Source organism: Equus asinus, chromosome 20 (assembly GCF_041296235.1).
Source record: "Equus asinus isolate D_3611 breed Donkey chromosome 20, EquAss-T2T_v2, whole genome shotgun sequence".
In the NCBI taxonomy this organism is placed as follows: domain Eukaryota; kingdom Metazoa; phylum Chordata; class Mammalia; order Perissodactyla; family Equidae; genus Equus; species Equus asinus.
The window spans coordinates 70,698,536-70,718,916 of NC_091809.1; the positions used below are offsets into that span (position 1 = coordinate 70,698,536).

Sequence of the window (20,381 nt, forward strand, 5' to 3'; positions counted from 1 at the left end):
ATGTTCAGCTTCTTCCAAGATAGCTTCTAAACAAGATTTTAAGTTTTTGGAGCATTACGGGCCAGATTTGACCACTTTTTGAACTCTGTAGCACCACCTAGAACAGTGCCAAGCGTATCATGCCAATATTTGTTCAACTTGTGGCCAATAGAATAAATGCTTGAGATTTTTGGCCTACCCATCTTTCAGCCACTACCCTCGGGATGGTCAATAGGAGCAACAGGTTTGGGTAAATCGTTATGTGTAATGCAAACTGAATCAAAGTAATGGATTTTCCAAGTATAATGTCACAACAATTGTATTATATGACTAGAACTCTATGAAGGATTATGTACTTGGCTCATATTTGTATAATATCCATTAATTTACTCCATACCTAGGCCATATCTACTGCATTACTTCAAAAAATGTGTGTGTGGCCTGCCATGGATGGTATATAATATAACCCACCACTTGGATGGCCCTGACATATGCTATATGCTCTCTAATGACTTCATGATGACTAGTTATAGGGAAGGAAGTAAAGAGAGAAAGGGAATTGAACATAAGCAAAAAGGGAAAAAGGGAGAACGATCAGGTTGAGTAGACGGTGCAGTGCGCCAAAGTCTGCCTTGCCCATTGCTTTCCTAGCTCTCATATATTGGATCTATTTACTATCGTTATTCATCTTACAGTTTTTGTTGTTTTAAAATATTATCTTTGTAAAATCATTATAGCTGTGATGTACTTAAAGATATACTTTTTAGGGTACTAAAATTAATTATTTGAGAGCATGAAGGGTAATTTAAAAACTTAGCCAACCAGAAGAAATAATTTTGGAAACCAAAATTTTAATATCTTTAACACAAAAATAAAAAAACACTGAAAAATTTTCAATGCTTTTCCAAATCTTACTTTTTTCTTCAAGATTTGCATATGCAGCTGTGATCTTCTTGATGGTCTGTACAATCTATCATTTGATGCACTGTCCCCGTGAGGTCGGTCTTACTTAACTCCTTATTGATAAGCAATACAAAACGCAGGAAGCTGAATGGTTTGTTTGAGAATGTCACAAAATATGAAACAATCAGAATGGGATTTTAGAGTTTTAAGCTCTCCTGCCTGCCTAATTATTCTGAGCTTTTTATGCAATCTTGTTTATGGAGAAATTGAAAAGAGCAGATTTATGGTCTGATTACTGCATATTAATTGTTTTCAGAGCATAGGAGATGTAAGCTTCCAGTTCCTGTTATGTTTGTTTAACGCGTCTCTCTAAATCAACAAGGCCTGTTTAATCTAGTCTTTGCCAAGTCAAATCTGATCCCTGTGCTTTTCCATTTGTGTTTGAAGATACAGCGGAAGTCCTCATCATTGTAGTGTTTATTGAAGTGAAAACTTGTATATGATTCCACAAATGCCTAATTGACTTAAAATAAAGGCTGTCAAATTCAAGAATATTTGGGAAAATTATATATGTTCTTTCCTAAAGTGTTTGTGGCATTTGTTTGGGGACTGAAAATTTGATTTAATCTCACAGTAAAGAATTTGTTAAAAATTTTAAGATTTCTCAATTGGTCCTAAGTGAAATATAGGAGGAACACTTTTTGGATAAATGTTGTATAAAGTTAACAAGAAAAAGAGGTTATTTTCGTATACTGCATCCCCTGATTTTAATCTCTTTTTCATCTCCCTCTTTTTTTTTCTTAATTTAATTTCAGAGGGCTGCTGAAGTATCAAACTAATTTAGACACCCACCCTCCTGGCTGCATCAGTCTTAATGGAACCCGCTACCAGAATATTCACTTGCCAGAGTATCTCTCAGAACATTTTCATGACTCTTCTGGAGAATTTTCAAAACCAGATGAACTTACCCAGAAAACATTTGTGAAGATTTGTAAGGAAGAGCCCAGGTTCCAAGCTAATTTTCCACAGGTCAGATTAATTCTGTGTCTCTGATGGTCTCTGCAAAGTTCGTGTTCCCATAATTATTGCTCAGCATTGCATGTAAACATGTTTTTGAAGGTCTATAAAGCAATTATTTTTGTAGAGTAGAACATTTTAGGATGTTTTAGCAGCAAGTTAGTGCCTATTGTTCCATTGTAGGCAGCAGGCAGCTCAAGGAGAAAGGCCTATGATATTACAGAATATAGAAAATTCTTGCTTAACGGACCATATGATCTTTTCATACTGTGGCGCTGGTGCTTGCCACAAGAGAGGTGACAAAGATATTTTTCTTATCCATTGAGAAAAATAGGTTGAATAATAAAAATAATAGTGAAAGAACTACTACTAATACTGATTATCATTATAGTGTAATATAATATTATGGTACAATATTGTGTATAATAATAAATTATAAAATCAATTTATTGAATGCTTAATATCATCTGCTAGGTACTATGCTAAAATGTACTGTAGGCAAAATCTATTTTAAGATTCATAGTAGCTCTTTGAAGCAATTACTATCATCCTCAATTTTCTGATGAGGAAATTGTGGCTTAAGTACATAAAATGCCCTGAGCAACTCTACAAATGAATGCATGGTAGAAGTGGAGTGCAAAGCCTGGTCTTCCTTTAAAATGCTTGCTCTTGGACAACTGCTTCCCCAAATACCCAGTGAGTAGTTTGATAAGGGCCCTGATCTTCCCTCGTGGCTATGGGAGCTGCCCATGTGGGCATGACCCCCTGTCTTTGCCTTCCAAGTGGAAGTAGGGGATGGTGATGTCAAATGTCTGTTTTAAGAACGGAAGAAAGAGGAGTCAGAAGGTAGAGTGAGTTTGTAGATGACTTTGGGATGAGTGTGTTAGTCTTGTGTTTATTATTAAGAATAGTCTTCTAGATTTCTATCTGACTTTACCATTTTAGAACTTTTCTGGGCTTCACACAGTGCTGTATGTTAGGCAGGGCATGTATTGGGCCTCCCATTTTGCTGCTGTGGAACCTGATGCTCAAAGGGTAAGAGACTGTCCTAAAGCTGCAAGGCTGCTGCATTACTGAGCTGGTCCTGTGATGCCTGCTCTTCACACAGTGTCAAAGTAAACATCAAGAGAGGCATGATGTTTCTGTGTGCAAGGAGAAAGATCTGGAATAACAAAGTAAATAATGTTTTAAAAAGGGACGATTAAAATAAGTTTGGGTTGGAGGCCTCCAAGTGATGAGGGAGATAGATGTGCAGCTGTAGGAGAAGCGTTGGCCACGCAGGCCTCTGCATTGCCAAGAATATACACTTATCCTGGGATCGGGGCTGTCCATCCAGCACACATGCAAAATTGTCACGCTTTCCAAATTCCAAATATTATCTTCTGTTCATATTATATTTGTTTTGTGAAAGTAAGCTCTAAACAATGTGCCTAGTATATCCTGTATTTAAAGATATGTACATATACATATTTTACATTGTGTATATATTATGTATATATGCATTATGCATATACATTATGTGCATTAAAAGTATCTAGGGTTTTCTTTTTCTGACAAACATTGAACTTGTACATTTTTTTCTAAAATCATCTTCAGATTTATTTGAGCTTTTAGCTTCCTTTTTTTCCCCTTTAGGTGAGGTTATGTGTATGCACTACATACACGTGTAAATGTGTGTGTGCACAGAAGGATGCATGAAACGCATATGATATATGCTGACCTGTTCATGGTCGTTATACTCAGGGCAGTGGTTTGAGGGTAGGGTCTTGACGTTACTTTCCTTTTATTTTATACTTTAGTCTTGTTTGAATAAGTTGCAGTGAGCAACTTCTTTTTTTACTCATTTTTGTTTGTTTTATTGTTTAAAATATAGATTAAAATATTATTCCTGTAATGTGTGAAATAAGCAGTTGGGCAGCATATAAAGATTCCTACAATACAAGTATTTCTTAAAGTGTATTTCAAAAATTCTCCATTAGACTTGGCTTTGGCTTTCTGGACCTTTGTGCCTGTATTGTGCTGAAAGACTTTACAGGTGTATCCGGAGCAATAAGCCAGTCACCATCATCTCGGTCATAAGTCATCCCTCAGATGTCATGGAAATCCGAATGGTCAAAGAAAATTTTAAAGCAAGACCTGGCCAGGTGAGTCAGTGGTCAGCAACTTTTAAAATACCCTTTATCCTTGTATAATTTTTGAAAGTTAGCAGACCATTGGAATACTTGAACTTCATTCTTGGTCATTTAAAAACTATCTTTGTTGCTTTCTAGTATATTATTCTACATTGTCCCAGTGTGTCTGCATTAGAAAACCATCCATTTACCCTCACAATGGTAAGAAATTTGTTTTTTGATTTTTAATTTTTTAGAGTAAAATGCATCTTTTTCTTTTTTCTGTGTGTACTCTACCTCATTCTTGAAATCATTTAAGGCTCTCATAATGTCCTAAATATTTAACTAAGCCATTTTTTTTTAACAAAGAAATATAATTATCTGTTCAGAAACTTTGTGACTTTATTATTTATTATTTTTGATACTTTATAATTCAGGAAGTAATACGTTTAAAATATATTAAAGCTTGTTGATTTAAAAATGCAGAAAGTTTCCCGGATATTTGCAATTTTCCTTTTATGAAGTATATAGCAAAATGTAATATGTGCACTATTTTCTTTAGAGAGATTGAATTTAAGAAAAAAGAGGGTACTCTGAGCTGAAGTGGAAGCATAAGAAAATCCAGGCAGTGTTTAAAAAAGAAAAAGTCCAGTGTAATTGGCACCCAAGCTGTGTATGGTGAAGGGAAAGGAACATAAAGTTGGAAAAATAAAGTGGAATAAATAATGGGGGGAATATCTGGCTAAATAATAGCATCACCAAATAATTTTAGCCTATCTGCACATTGTTTAACATTATTTTTTGCATTATAAAAATAGCATGAGTGTAGTATGAAAAAGTAAACAATTCACAAATATATAAGATAAAATAGGAACTTTTCCTCATTTTCCCCATTTCTCAGTCCATTTCTCCAGAATTTGATATATATTCTTCCAGACATTTTCCTATATGCTTTGGCATAAGTAGGCATTTGACATTTGTTTTGTAATTTGCATTTTCACTCAACAATATATCACGGACAACTTTCTATGTTACTGTATTTGTATATACCTCATCCTTTTTAATGACTGCATAATATTTCACAGTAGGAAAGTACTGTAATTTATTTAATATACTCCTTCGATGATGGGGATTAAGATTTTATTCAATTTCTAACAAAGGTGACTGAGAACAGGCACCACATATTTAAATGTATGCTTAAGAGATGCAAATAAATTAGAATAAATTAGGGATGGAAGCAGAAAAGTAACTGGTGTCAAAGTGCTAAGATGGAGGGTTGGGATTGTACTGTGAATGGGAACCACTTTCAAATTTGGTGTATTAATCAAGTTGCAAACTTGGAAACCTTTGCCAACTTCATTTTTTTGTGCTTCGTTTCCATGGTGTAATGTTGTGATAATCTTACACAATATTAGTAAATATTAGATAGTTAAAAACAATACCTCTTCGTAGATAACGTTGTGTATTTAAATGAACTACTGCAAGTAAAGCAGGTAGAACAAAGCCCGGAGTATGGGAAGTGTCAAGTGCATGTCGAGCACATGTAAATATATGTTTTTACATGTACTTTTTACATGCAATTATGATTTTTATTTCAGTGTGAGTTTTCTCCTTGAGAACATGTACTTGTGAAGACAGCTAGCCTGGAAAAATCTATATTTAAGGGATAAAAGATATAGAAAGGCCATGTCAAATGGTTAGAGAAAGATCAGAAGTTACTTATTCAATAGCATTTCTTTAAAAGAAAAAATATATTTTTGCCTCAGTTGCTCCAAATTTTGCATTCTGTTTGTGTGTAGCAAACTTATTTATTAAGGATTAAACAAAGATAGCCTGGCATCTAGTGAAATAATTAACAACATTCCATTTTATCAAGAAAGATGGCAACACTGGCCTACCTTGGGGAATAAATTAATTTATAGTCATTTCTCCAATAATGATGATAGACGGGTACAGTCCAGACACTCTTTCATCTGGTGCTGTGTGGGTGGTTAGCTAGAGAGAAAGGGGAGATGTCTTGTTGTGAGGAATAGTGGAAACTTAGTTGCCCTCCTGGGATATAAGATTGGGACCTCAGAGATGTTAGGAGTCATCAGGAGCCAAATAGCCATGTCATGCCTTTCACTCCGTCTGGGATGTGCACGCCCTACAAGGCGCTTTAGTATGGATTGCCTTGTTATATGAGAACAGCAGGATGCTTGGCAAGTAAATCTGATTAACAACCTTCACATAGGATGTTTCAGCTGAATCACGAAGCCATTTTCACAGGATTGAATCCACTACAGTCAGAAGCGCTGCGCTTTAGTTCCCATAGTTGTAAGACATGTTTCCATTTCTCTGCATCCATACATCCCATAAACATGAAATTGTAACATAATAAGAAAGGAAGGAATGGAAAAGGGAGAAAATACACAAGTACGTTTGTCTTTATTTAGGTAGTTTAAGAAGTTTGGCCTAATCTTGGGGTCATATGAAATTTACTTCAGAAATTAACCTTCCTTTTGTTTGACACTTTATTTTTTTGCCAGCTTTATTGAAGTATAATTGAAAGATAAAAATTGTGTCTATTTAAGGTATACAACATAAAACTTTACTTTGGAAATCATTTCTTCACCATAGCATCAACTTGAGAACATGAGATAGGAAAGGAAGGAAGTTGCTGAGTGTCAAGTACAGAGAAGAGAGGGCTTTTTTTTACAAAGATATGTTCCAACATATGCAAAAGTAGAGAGAATGGTATAATGAACCCTCATGTACTCATCACCCAGCTTCGACAAAAACAGAGAAGATAGTTTACTTTTTAGTATACATTCTATAAATAAAACTTTTATGCTCTCTCAAAACAGAAAATCTAAGAACTTTTCACCTATGGTATACACCGAGTAGAGGCTTCTAGATCTAAACTCTTTCAGTTGACCTAGGACCCCTTCACAGAGCAAAAGGAAAAATACAAAAATAAAGTGATGTGTAGAACCTGAAGGGCTTTAAGCAAGTGCCCCATGTGGCCTGACCTAGCTCCTAAAAGGTGATTGGGTAAGAGCCGTGAGAGCTCCCACTCCCCCCAGCTGGCTTGAGGACAGATGGGAGGAAAAGATAAGGGGAGAAGGGGATGTTGGGAACAGACAGAAGAAAAGGAACTGGAGGAAGGAGAGAGAGGTGAGAAAGGGAGAACAAGTTTATGTGATGTAAATGGTAGTAGGTATTCATGCAAAGGGCATGAACTTTAGAATTCAGCGCCAGTTCTGTCACTTATTAGTTCTGTGTCTGCGAGAGAATCTCTGAAACTCTCTAAGCCTCAGTTTCATCATCTGCAAATTAATGCTAAGAATACTTATCTGGAAGGGATGTTGTCAACACCAGTTTAACAAAATAATGTGTGTAAAACCCTTGTCACATGATTGGTGTTTAGCATTTGGTAATTATACTATTATTTCTTTCATAATCTCAAAATATTTGATTTTAATTTGGATTATTGCCTTCACTTCTGCAATTATGTTTTTTTGAGAAGCAGATACAGGACATGAACATGTGGTTTTTCAACCTGAAAATGAGAAGCTTTGGGGATGTCACAGTAGTCGCAGTCATTAGAAAATCTGTCATGTAGATGAAGGATTGGATATTTTTCCTTTGAGATCCCAAGGCATAGGAATAAGACTAATAGGTAAATAATTTTAGGAAAATAAATTTTGATTCAATATAACAAAGACATTTCTAACAATGAGACCAGTCCAGAAACTTAGAAAGCTGTCTCACAGAAATGTTTGGAAGGATGTTTGTGCTAGCTCAGGACTTTTCAACCTTGGCATTATTGACATTGTGGGTCAGATAATTCTTTGATGTAACACATTGTCCTGTGCATTATAGGATGCTTAACAGCATTGCTAGCCTCTCTACTCACTAGATGCCAATAGTACCCCTAACTTGTGACGTGAAAAATGTCTCCAGACATTGCCAGATGTCCTCTGAGGGCAAATCACTGCAGTTGAGAACCAAAGTGCTAGATGAATAGTTGCCCAACACAGCTTAAAGTGCTCAAGGGTCCCAGGCTGATCTCCCAGGAGCCTCTATGAGAAGGGAGAATTTAGGAGGCGGTAGAGAAGGTCAGGGCTCAGAGTGCCTAGCATGTGTGCTGGGGACCCCAATCTCACTTCAGCAAGAACAGCTCTCTTTCAACTGGTTTGCATATGAGGAGTCTTAAGTACTCATGTGAACATCATCACCTAAAATATTTTTTGCTTATTTAACTAGAATCCTTTTTGAAATTGCATAAAAATTATTTTGGCTACTGTGAATTCCTGAATACTGTCATGTGGTGTAGACTTTTGAAAGAGAATTGGATTAATTTTCAAATTCAGAATTGTTTTCCATATTTGCTGTCATCAACTCCCAAATAATAGTGTTTGGACATGAATCAAAAGAAAAGATAGGATAGCACTACAGAGATAAGACAAAGTTAATCAAGATTTAAAGTGATATGAGAATATTCTGATATCCTTGACGTTTTGGCATGTGAATGAAAGACTATTATATTTTTTCCTATGGAATCCTAAGTTGTAAGAAAAGGAACAACAATACATTATTCTTGGAGAACAAATGTTGGTTTAGTGACTACTTTGGGAAATAGGATGTGTTTAGCTGGGTGGGAGAGAGACAAGAGAGCGTCTCGTCACCTCAGTGAAACTGTTAGGTATTCAGTGCTCCTGAGTCTCCTTCTGAGCAGCCTCTGACAGCAAAGGACGCTCCCCTAGGGCCCTGACTGGAGAGGAAGGCTGGTGAGCCCTCAGCACTAAGACTCTGTCCAGTGCAGGCTTGTTTCAGAAGGTTCGAGTTCAAAAGTGCATTGGATGGAGGCAGAGAGGTTGGATACATACAATTCTGTATTCATCACAGTTTTTCTTCTTTATTACTTTTTTCAATTAAGAAAAGAGTTTTCCTTATTCCTTCCACTTTTTCCAGGCCACTTCTTCAGTTCTTTTAAAGGAACATGGTTCTCTGAAAATTCTCTGAGGAAAAATAAAAAAGAAAAGACATTTTTCTATGACTGAAAAGAGTTTGGAAAGTAGTGCTTAGTGTACATCCCTTTTAGAAATCCATAGTGTCTGATAATGTATTAATAGTTTTGAGAAGTTCTTTAATAAACAACCCCCCCATTAAACACTGTTCACCCATTTACTTGACACTTTCCCACTTTTGAGTCTTTGCATAAACCAGTCTCTTCACCCTGGGAATCAGCCCCTGCTTCTTCCACTTTTTCGCACACCAACCCCACATATTCTCTCTGCCTGGGCAGCTCCTACTCATCTTTCTCATCTCATCTGAGGGTCACATCTTCTGAGAAGACTTCACTAGCTCTCCATATTAGGTTAAGTTTCTTGACCTTTTCCTCTTATAAGCACTTGTGTACTCTCTTTAACACCAGTGTCATTAGATTATTTGTTTAATGCCTGTCTTCCTCCTAGACCACAACCTCCAGGAGCCCTTTCAAAGATACATTCATAGCACAGTATCTGGTACACAGAGTAACCCAATATGTATCTGTTGAAAGAGTAAAAAACACCTAATACATAATTAGTATTTGGGACCTAGCTTGAGAAATACTTTATAGATAGCTTCTCTTTTTCTCTCATCTCTTTCCAGCTACTCTTGCTTGGAAGGTGAAACCAGAGAAAAGGAAAAGTTAGGGGAATAAGAAGAAAGGAGAAAGGCTTATGGCGGAAATGGCTCTCAGTCAAAGAATAGGCTTGCCAGTCAGGTGCTGAGTCTAATCTTTAAGGTCATGGTGGCTACTTCTCTTTAGCTGAGGAGAGGAGGGGGAAAAGTACTTATGACAAAGGTGTTTGGGGAAGAACCACCAAAGACAAGGGGAAATAATTTATGGGTAACAGATCATTATGGGTAACAGAGACAGCAAGTCATTTTTCACCTCCCCTCTCCCATAACAAAGGAAAATGACTTGTTCCTAATTTCTGTGCTTATCTGACAAATGCTATCAATATTTCTTAGGTTTGCCTAGCAACCTACAGGTAGAAATAGATCTTGATTTTGCAAGTTTAGGTTTTGTATTCACATCCATCCTTATTTTAAACATCGTTTTTTTGTATGTTTTGATTATGCTATATTAAATCTCAAGGTTTAATTGTTTTTAAAAGAATGGTATCTCATAGATATTTTAAATTGCAGCAATAGTTGGCTTCCAAAAGAAATTTTAAGGCAAAAAAAAAAAATCTTTTTATCAGGCCATCTGTGTACCGTCTACTGTGTGTCGGCTTAGGAAATGGTTTGCAACCTTCCCAGATTTAGGGGGATTGCTAGCTGGCTCATTCATACTGTCCCCCAAGGGAGTTTCTGTTTTCATAAGAGTAAAAAGAGGCAGATCTTGCTGCTGCCTAAAAGTGAATTTGAGTACAGCTAACATTTCTAAGCTAAATTTTGCATTATGTTATTATGTTAATTTACTGTCTTTTCCTGCCATTTCCTTCTTTTGTCCAATTACTTCTATTTGGCACTTGCATGTAAAATGCATGCTTCTCAAATATTTTCACTGGGTAGTTCCCTTAAGGGTTCTTTTGAAATAAAACAAAGCAAAACAAAGCAATTTCCCCATATGCTGATTCCCACTAAAAAGTGTGTATACACCCAGTTTTTGTCAAGGATAATAGTCCCTACTAATTAAGTGCCTAAGAGGTTCTTTCCTAAACATTGACAATATTATTTCTTACTCTTATTCCTATCAGACATGTATTGTTACCTCTATATGATCCAGAAAACAATGTAACTCAGAGAGATTAAGTACCATGCCCAAAGTCACACAGCTAGTTAGTGGTCCAGGTGAGATCCAAACACAGACCTGCCTGGCTGAGAGGCCTGTTGTTAGCTATTCTGCACTGTCTGTCTCCTGCCTTACCACCCACTGGTGTTCAGGACATTCATATTTCTGAAACTCCTATTGCTTTTGGACATCTTTGTTCTTGGAGTTAAAAAAACAAAAGAATTACCACTTAGGAGAGAAATTTACTGAAACAATAAAAATATATTTTCAAGAGAAATATGTGATCAATAGTTTTGGATTGTCTATACTACTAAGTTCTTCTATGGAGAGTTGAAGGCCAAATAAATTACCCTGCTAGAAAAAATTGAATATTTATTTTCATATACTGTGCCAGTGTAGGGAAAAATCAAATCTATAAAATACACAACAATTACAAATTTAGTAGTTTGAGTTTCATCTCATTTTTTAAAATGGAGCTTAAGCTTTTAAAACTTAAAATGCAAAGTACAAAAGATACGCCACAAAAGCATTATAGTATTTTTCACAATATCAGTCAAGGTAAAACTAAGCTTTGAGTACTGATTTAATTAGGAATTCAAAGGTTGTAGTTTTAATTGCTTGAAGTGCTTCAGCATTTCTTATAATTGACATTGACTTTCCTATGCAAGGAAGACGTGCTAATTTGGCAGGCTTTTCCAGGAAGTTGTGATTGTTTCCTGCTAATGCACCTGCATTCTCTCAGGGCAGAACCAGCAAGCACATGTTTGCTGACACGGTTGATAGAGATCAGAGGGCATTGTGAACTTTTGGACCATGGATTTTGGAATCCTACATCCTGGATTGGAGGCCTGGACCCCCCACTTAGCCCTATGACCTTGGACAAGATATTTAACATACTTACCTTTGGTTTACTTCTTTATAAAATGTGGACAGTGGTAGTAACTTCTCTATGGAGTTACTGTGAATATGAATTAGACAGTGCTAAGCATGCTGCTTGGCATCTAGCAAGTTCCCAGTAAATTGGAAGTTGTTATGGTTGTTGTTTCAGATAATGACTGGAGAAACAAGACAGGATTAAACTGAATTTTGTTTGCCTTGTTCTGCTGCATGTAGTAACTGACTAAGCTCTAGCCAAAGACTGGTTTATAAACAATCATTTGGGGACTGATGATTTGCCTCTGGTGGTTTACTAGCCTTTAGGATGAATGATGTTTTAGGTTGGGTTTCCTGGGAAACAGACTGGGGGTAGAGATTTGCATGTAGGGTGTTTGTTGGGGACGTGTGCTCAGAACAACATCTGATAAGGAGGGAGGGATTGAGAGGGCAAGGCAGAGGGTGAACTGTGATATAGTCTCAGTGGGGTCCTCAGCAGATGGGACAGGAGCCCTAAGGGTAAAATGATAGTTCAGAGCTGTCCCATCTTGAAGTTGGAGGCCAAACCTTGGTACTCCCCAGTTGCTCAGTCATTGGAGTTGGGATCTCTCCAAGGTGAGGCACTTAGACATGGGTGGGAAAGCTTTCTTCTCGGGATAGCAATTCCTGGGGAGGGTCTCATAAGTGAGCTCTCAGCAGGCAACACTTTCAGCAGCTGGGAGATTGGGAAATGAATGTTTTGATCTTGAAAATTGTGAGGAAGAGGGAAAGGAAGAGCACCTAAACAGTGCACCAGTTTCTACTACGAATGACACTTAAATATGTGTTTTTAAATTTAATATTTATATGCACTTTATATATTTACAAACATATGAAAAGAAGTACTAAAATATACCTTTTGTAAGATAATTCTTTTTTTTTTTCCTTGAGGAAGATTCATCCTGAGCTAACATCTGTTGCCAATCTTCCTCCATTTTATATGTGACCCATCATCACACCATGGTCACTGATAGACGAGTGGTGTAGATCTATGTCTGGGAATCAAACCCAGGTCGCTGAGGTACAGCATGCCAAACTTAACCACTAGGCAACCTGTGCTGGCCCAGTTATTCTATTTTCAAAACATGAAATTAAATTTGAGACACATTAAATCCTAGTTTATCTAAATTCATTGAACTTTAAAAATTTGTAGTTGAAATACCAGATTAATTTGTTTCTTTGGTTGTTGTTGTGGGGAGAGGGTATCCAAAGCATAGATTGTTTAAGTGATCAGAGAAACCAAAGAAACACAATTGATGATGAAGTTGGAACCAGAATTCAAGCTTTCAGATTCTTCTCCTTCTTTATTGGCTTAAAAACTGGTAGAGTTTTGTATTTTGTTCTTCAACTGTATAGTAGATCTCTAAAAGTGTTTTCCAGCTATGCTCTGTAATTACCGTTGTTTGGATTTTCTACCAAAACAAATCTTTTATTAAGGTATGCTCTCATCTAATTTAGATACGTAAGTCAGAAATGATTTTAAAAACTTAAGAAAGCATAAAACCTACTGCTTACAACAAAATGTAACATCTCTTTGAATTTAACTGAGGTAGACATTAATTATTGTGTTCATTAATATTTTTCAAGGATTCTCAGTTAAAGAAATAATGCAGAATCTGCTTTTTTATGGTAGTAATGGATTGAAGTGTACATAAATATCTTTATATCCTTCCATTATTATTTTTACTCAGAAACACACGTGCCTTCCTGACATCTGTATTCTAAGTTGTGTGATTCATTATTTTTAAGCTTGGATAACCTGATTTCACATATTTTTCCATGAGTCAGAGGCGAGTCTAGCTGTTAGTTTGTTATTGTCTGTACTTTTACATAGCATGCCTGCACTTGCCATCATTTTTATGCTTTGTGTTTTTAATTTCTCAACCAGTCTCTTTGGGAATCGTCTGTCCAGTTTTCAGTGAAAACCAGACAAGAATGACCGTGGATCTCTAAAAGATTGGCAAATCGTTTTTGTTATTATTTATTTAATTCTGTGAGTTTAAATATAACCAGGAAGTCTGCATCCTGTTTTGATCTTGGGTCTTTCTCTCATCTGTCTAATTCTTAAAAATTGCTTTTCCCTAGGGTTTCACAAATCTTTTGCTTGGACAACTTAGAAACTCAGCTAGGATAAAGGGTAAATTAGCAAGGCAACAATGTGTCTTAACCATAGATCAGGCACAGTGGTGGAAATTGCCCAAGAAAGTCACTAATATTCATGAAACCTAACAGAGCATCTGAATTCTCTAAAAGTCAAGCATCAACTAACTGCTCTACTTTGGCTTTTTTCCAAGGGAAAAGAAAATATTCTTTTAATGCCTAATGATAGCCTGCATATAACTATGGACTTAAATAGGTCAATGTATTCAGAACAAGTCTACTATTTAATATTAAATTTGATTTATTCAATTGGCATCTTTTGATACTTCCTTTTACCTAGGTACCAAAGAGAAAATGATGAATGAAAGTTCCTTTCTTGACTTTCATCTCCTGCTAGGTACTGCCCCATTGCTCAGTTCTTCAGTTACTTTCCTCTCATTCTCTCATAAATCCACTAACTTTTGCTAACAGCGCTTTACTAAAACATTCCCAAAGTCAGCAATGACCATGTTACTAAGTCCATGGTCATTTTCCGGTCATCAATGGACTTGACCTCTCAGCAGCATTTGGCACAGCTGATCATTTGCTTTATTGACACACCTTTTTCATTTTCCTTCCAGGACTTCCACTCACCTGGTTTTTCTCCTAATTTTCTAGCTACTTTTACTCAGTCTTTTTTTGCTGTTCCTTGTCATCTTCATGACCTCTAAATATCAGAACACTCCAATGTCCATTCTTTGAACCCCCTTTCCTCTCTAGCCAAACTCATTTCTGTGGTGATCTTATCCAGTCTTATTAATGCATCTGTATACTATCATCTTCCAAATTTATTTTTCTAGCCCAGGCCACAACTCTAAAATTCAGGGTCCTATATCCAATTGTCTATCAGAAACTTCTACTTGGATGTCTAAAGGGCATCTAAGTTACCATGTCTAAAATTGAACTCCTAATCTTCAACCTCCCAGCCTGTTCCACCCACATTCTTCCCCCACTTCAGTTAATGCCAACTCCACTGTCCAAGTTGCTCAGGCTGAAATCCTGGACATCGTTCTTAACTTTTATCCTTTTTAAAAAGGTAATCAACAATTTGTCCACAAATTTCTTGGCTCTAACTTTGAAATATGGCCACCATTTCCACAGCTGCCTCCCTGGTCTAAGGCACTACCATCTGGATAGGTATGGACCTGACTGGTCTCCCTCTGTCTGCCCTTGCTGAGCTACCATTTAATCTTAACAAGCAGCCAGGGTGATTATTTTAAACTGAGAATCAGATCTTGTCATTTCTCTGCTCAAAAACCAGGCAGTTTTCACCCTGAGTAATACTTAATATCTGTTGAATTGCACCTGTGTGAATGTGTGTGTGTGTGTCAATGGAAGAGAGGAGGTCAGAGGTCAGTGTGGCTGGGATACACTAAGAAAAAGGAAGGGTGGGAGGAGATAATGGCAGAGAAATCATGAGGAGGCAGATTATGTGGGATTTATAGGACATTACAAAGGCTTCAGCTTTTACTCTGAGTGAGAAGGGAGCCATTGGAGGGTTCTGGGTAGAGAAATGACATGATGTGGCTTAACAGAACCACTCTGGCTGCGGTGTTAGGATTCCATGAAGGGATGCGAGAGCAGCAGCAGGGGGACCAGTTAGGAGGCCATTGTGGTCATCCAATTGAGGTATGATGAGGGCTTGGACCAGGGTGGTGACAGTGGAGCTGGTGAGGTGTCCGATTCTGAATTTTTTTTTTAAGATTTTATTTTTCCTTTTTCTCCCCAAAGCCCCCCAGTACATAGTTGTATATTTTTAGTTGTGGGTCCTTCTAGTTGTGGCATGTGGGATGTCCCCTCAGCATGGCTTGAAGAGCCATGCCATGTCCGCACCCAGGACCCGAACTGGTGAAACCCTGGGCCGCCGAAGTGGAGCGCGCGAACTTAATCACTTAGCCGGCCACGGGGCTGGCCCTGATTCTGAATATACGTTAAAGTTAAAGTTAACAGGATTTCTTGAAAGACTGAGTGTGGAATGTGAAAGAGATAGAAGAGTCTAGGTGATGTTCAATGTTTTTGGTCTGAGCAACTACACTGAGGCAGGGCAGGCTGTCGGGAGAGCAGGTTCTGTTGGGAATTTGAAGAGCTCTGTTTTGGGATGTAAGTTTGAGATGGCACATAGTGTGCTCTCATTAAAAATTTGCTGAAAAGTTGAATGGCAGTCCTACTTTCCACTGTACTGGTTATTCCTGCATCTAGAGCCCTTTCTGTGCTACTTCTGTTTATCTTTGGGTTTGAGGAGGGGTAGTTGCCTGGCTTTTGCTTGGGGTGAGGTGAATCTGAAGGTCAAATTATCTCATATACATACGTGAACATTTGACTCTTCCTTTGAATCCTACGACCAGCCCCAGCTTCCTTCTATTACCTGTGAGACCTGAGTTTGCCCAATGTTGTGAGGGAAAGATGGGCTTGCTTCTCAAGGTGATCCCCTTTTGGAAAGTAGTAGGATTTCAGCTTCATATGTTTTTTTCAGTGAGTCCCCAAACTGCTGTCTTATCTATGTTTCACCTTTCAAGATGTGTTGACACCTCTCCATTGTTGTTATTACTTCCCATGTTACTTTGGTCTTGTGGTTGTCTTTTTATATCCCTAAAATGTCATTTTAGTGTTTTGTTTTTTTGAGGGAGTTGAGACAAATGCACACATTCCATCAAAGTTAGTAAAAATCTCATTTACATACTCTTCCAGGATCTTTCTGTTTAATATTGAGTATAGTTTTTTCATGCAAATATATAAGTAAACAACTTTTTCCTTCAAGTAAACATTAAAATGTTATGTCTGTCAAAATGTTTAAGGTCACAATCCTGCATTAATTATGATGGATTTTGTGCTCCTGGCTCATGATATCCTCTCTGACTTTTAAAACAATCTCCTTTGTGAAATTACATGACCTCTAGTATAGGCAGTGGAGCATTTTGGATACTCAGTACATATTCATTGAGTGTTGGAATAAATTATAGAAGAATTGCCTATCGTTGAAGTCTTTATTCATTCTCAGGTTAATTCTCCAATATTTTATTAAGCTGATATTTGATTGCATACCCAGTAAAAGTAAGATACCATGAATACATAATAATGATTTAGAAATAGTTCTTGATCTCAAGACATTTAAATATATTAATACAGAAACAATTATACAAAATTAAAGAGGTAGGGGCTGGCCGAGTGGCGTAGCAGTTAAGTTTGCGCATTCAGCTTCAGTGGCCCAGGGTCCACAGGTTTGGGTCCCAGGCACAAACCCACACACCTCTCATCAAGCCATGCTGTGGTGGCATCCCACATGCAAAACAGAGGAAGATATGCACAGATGTTAGCTCAGGGTGAATCTTCCTCAAGCAAAAAGAGGAAGGTTGGCAACAGATGTTAGCTCAGGGCCAATCTTCCTCACACACTCACACACAAAAATTAAAGAGGTAGATTGTAATGAAGGGCATAAAAGTCAAATAAATTGGGAGTTCAGGGAAGTGAGGAAATTTCGTGGCAGGGAAATCAGCATTTTCTCATGAAAGTGGTGGCATTTGAGATAGGCCTTAAAGAATTGCTAGGGTTCAGTGTGAGAAAGAGGAATGAAGTCACTCTAATTGAGTAGACTAGTAAGTGGGGAGATGAAGGGGCAAGAAACTGTGTTAGTTGGTCCATGTTGGTTTAGCTGGGTTAGAATGAATCAAAGAGGAATATGGAATATAAAGTTGGAAAGAATTTGGAACAGATGTGGTTGAACATAGACTGCAGGAAAGAAAGAATGTGTGTGTTTTTCCTTAGGGGGACGCTAAAGGTTAATCAATAGGCGATTGCTGTGATCAGACATGGTCTTTGGCAAGAATAGTTGAAAGGACTTGAAAATTGATTGAACGCTGGCAGGAACAGAAATACCTGATCTTACTCTGAAATTTGAGCCTCTGTTCTGATAAGAATGTAGCTTCCATGTCCAGACATAGGGGAATCAGAAAGAGAAGGTAATTTGGGAAGTAAGATAACAGCAATTTTAGATATATTATATTTAGAGTGAATTTCAGGTGGAAATGTCTAGCAGGCATAGAAAATGTGAAGCTGGAGCTTTGGAAGAAAGTGTTAAAAATAAAGACCTGACAATAATGATTAAAAAACATCATATTCTGTGATCATTTTCTCTGGTTTAACGAATTTGTTACATTGAAAATTTAGTATTTAATATAGTAACATCCATTTTAGAATCATTTTTATTTATTATTGCAAGCCTCTTGATTTAGGAATAAACATATTGTGGCTTGTAAATTTCTCTTCCATGTTGATTAAATCCTTGAGCAGTGACATCATTTCTACATTTAGTTCCCAAATGTAAGATGATTACTTAATATCTGTTTATATTTTTTGTGGGACTGTTATAAAACCGTTGGTCATTTGAGAACATTAAAAACCCAACATCATAGTGAACAAATAAGTTGAAGGCAAAAGTTATTTTTTCTCCAAGATATCGAAGGATACATTCCTCTAGATCTGTTGTTACAAATTCTGTCACTTTATTATCCTTAAACTAGGTGATGTGTATTCTTGTCCTTATATTAAGGTCAACATCAGCCAAACTCCATTCTCTTCATCTTGGAGACTAAAGAAAGACTCAAGTAATGTTTTACTGTTTACATTTTAAATTTAACCGTTAAAATATTTAAAATTACTACAAAGGCTAATAATAAATTCAAAAAGATAAATGTGTATGAAACTTCTTATTTTGTCTGTCTTCAATTTTACTGCCCAGAAGTTAATATCCCTAATAGTGCATTATATGTTCTCTTCAACTTATTTCTATGTATAGAGAAGAAATATTAATATCTGTTTGTATTTTAATAATGTGAACTTAAGTACACTTATCCTTCAACTTTTTTAACTGAAAAATTGTCGTAAGCATATTTCTTTGAATGTTCTAAGAGAAATAAGATAGCCATAGATATCAATATTTTATTATTCCTTCCTTTTGAGAAATTTTCTAAACACTATTAAAAGGATAGTGAGAAAACATTAAAGAATCACTACACTGTGCTTTAAGCAACATTAGTGAATCTGAACATTATTTGTGCAAAGTTACTAAAATGTGATTCTACTAAAATGTGATTTTTTTTTTTTTTTTTGGTGAGGAAGATTTGCCCTGAGCTAACATCTCTGCCAATCTTTCTCTATTTTGTATGTGGGTTGCTGCCTCAGAATGTTTGGCAGTGGTGTATGTCCACCCCTGGGATCCGAACTGGTGAACTTGGGTATAGAAGTGGAGCACACTGAGCTTAACCACTACGCCACCGGGCTGGCCCCTGTTTTTTTTGACTCCAAAGTTCACGGGGGTTTAATAAGGAGTGGAGAGGGAGGCCAGGAGTTCCCTGGCCACGCATGTTGTTCTCAGGGTATGAAGATCCTGCCTGGCTTCCTCCACTACTTTTGGGACAGAGGTTGACCATGCAGGCAGTCGGCTCAATGGGAGCAAGGAGGAGTTGCGGGGGCTTCTGGCAGCCCCCCTCAGAAGATGATTATTTGTGCAAAGTTACTAAAATGAGATTCTAAGATCTTCGATCATTGTTTTAAACTACACGTGCTGAAGCCATGCTGTGTGTTATTCTGTGCAGGCCCCCTTCAAATTTGAGGCAATGCGATTGGACAGAGATTATGTTAGAATTTTCTTAATTCCTAGCTAGTTTGAAGAAGTATCAGTAACTTATAAAGACATCGTTCCCAAGAGTTTGAGAGAAACAATATTGTGTTTTATCTGTTCAAAACCAGCTCAGCCTTAAAAGCTATACTGATCCATTTGGCCGGCCCTTAGAAGAGGAAGGTTTATAGGCTCCTACAAGACCTCAGGGGATGTTAAGCTTCATGTGTAATTATTTTTTACAATGTCTGCGCTGAAAAAACAGAACAGATACGAGTATTTGGCAAAAATGTATGTTTTCCTTTAGAATACATTATGAGATTAAATCAAGCCAGATGCACACTTAGTCAAAGAGGTTTTTTCCCTCTGTATTCTGATATCTTCTTGGCTTAGATCTTCTTTTCAGAACTCAAGATTTAGTTCACGATGAGGGAAATATCAAGTGACAAGTGGACAATCAGACTGGTAGCTTAGGACTCTGTTGGGCTGCATGTTTTCCGCAAGCTACAACTCCTACTGCATAGAGGCTCTGGGCAGCCTTAGGTAGGAAAATGTAAAAATGGTGGGTGGTTTTGACAGATCATACCACTTTATTTGGAGATTTCCTAATGATAAAACTGATTGATCTCAGAATTATTAAAAACCAGAATGTAAATCAAATTATTAAATACTAGAGTCATAAATGAAATATCATTTGAATAGTATAAATAATATTTAAGTAATATCAATTTATAATATTTTGATTTATTTTAATATTTTATACTACTGTTAGCAGTGATAATTCCAGTAGAAGCACCGATTGCAGAATAGTAGTTTGGAAATTTCATGTTTCATTAGTTCCCAACCGTGAACGTGTATTATGTCATGGGCTTTTGTTTGTGATTTGTCGTGAACAAATGATTAATACTTACCTTTTTATTTAGTTTTCACTGATTTC

General features: G+C 36.9%; 1 protein-coding gene across 9 annotated transcripts in view; it reads left to right on the forward strand.

The window, feature by feature from the left end:
* The window catches only part of NOX4 (NADPH oxidase 4), a 151,982-nt gene that overhangs the window by 58,362 nt on the left and 73,239 nt on the right, over positions 1-20,381 (forward strand). For all 9 annotated transcript variants that reach the window (XM_070490467.1, XM_070490472.1, XM_070490469.1 and 6 more), the window contains 3 exons: positions 1,698-1,911; positions 3,879-4,043; positions 4,170-4,232. In XM_070490467.1, coding sequence (XP_070346568.1) covers positions 1,698-1,911; positions 3,879-4,043; positions 4,170-4,232 — 442 coding nt within the window. The remainder of the gene's footprint in view (positions 1-1,697; positions 1,912-3,878; positions 4,044-4,169; positions 4,233-20,381) is intronic.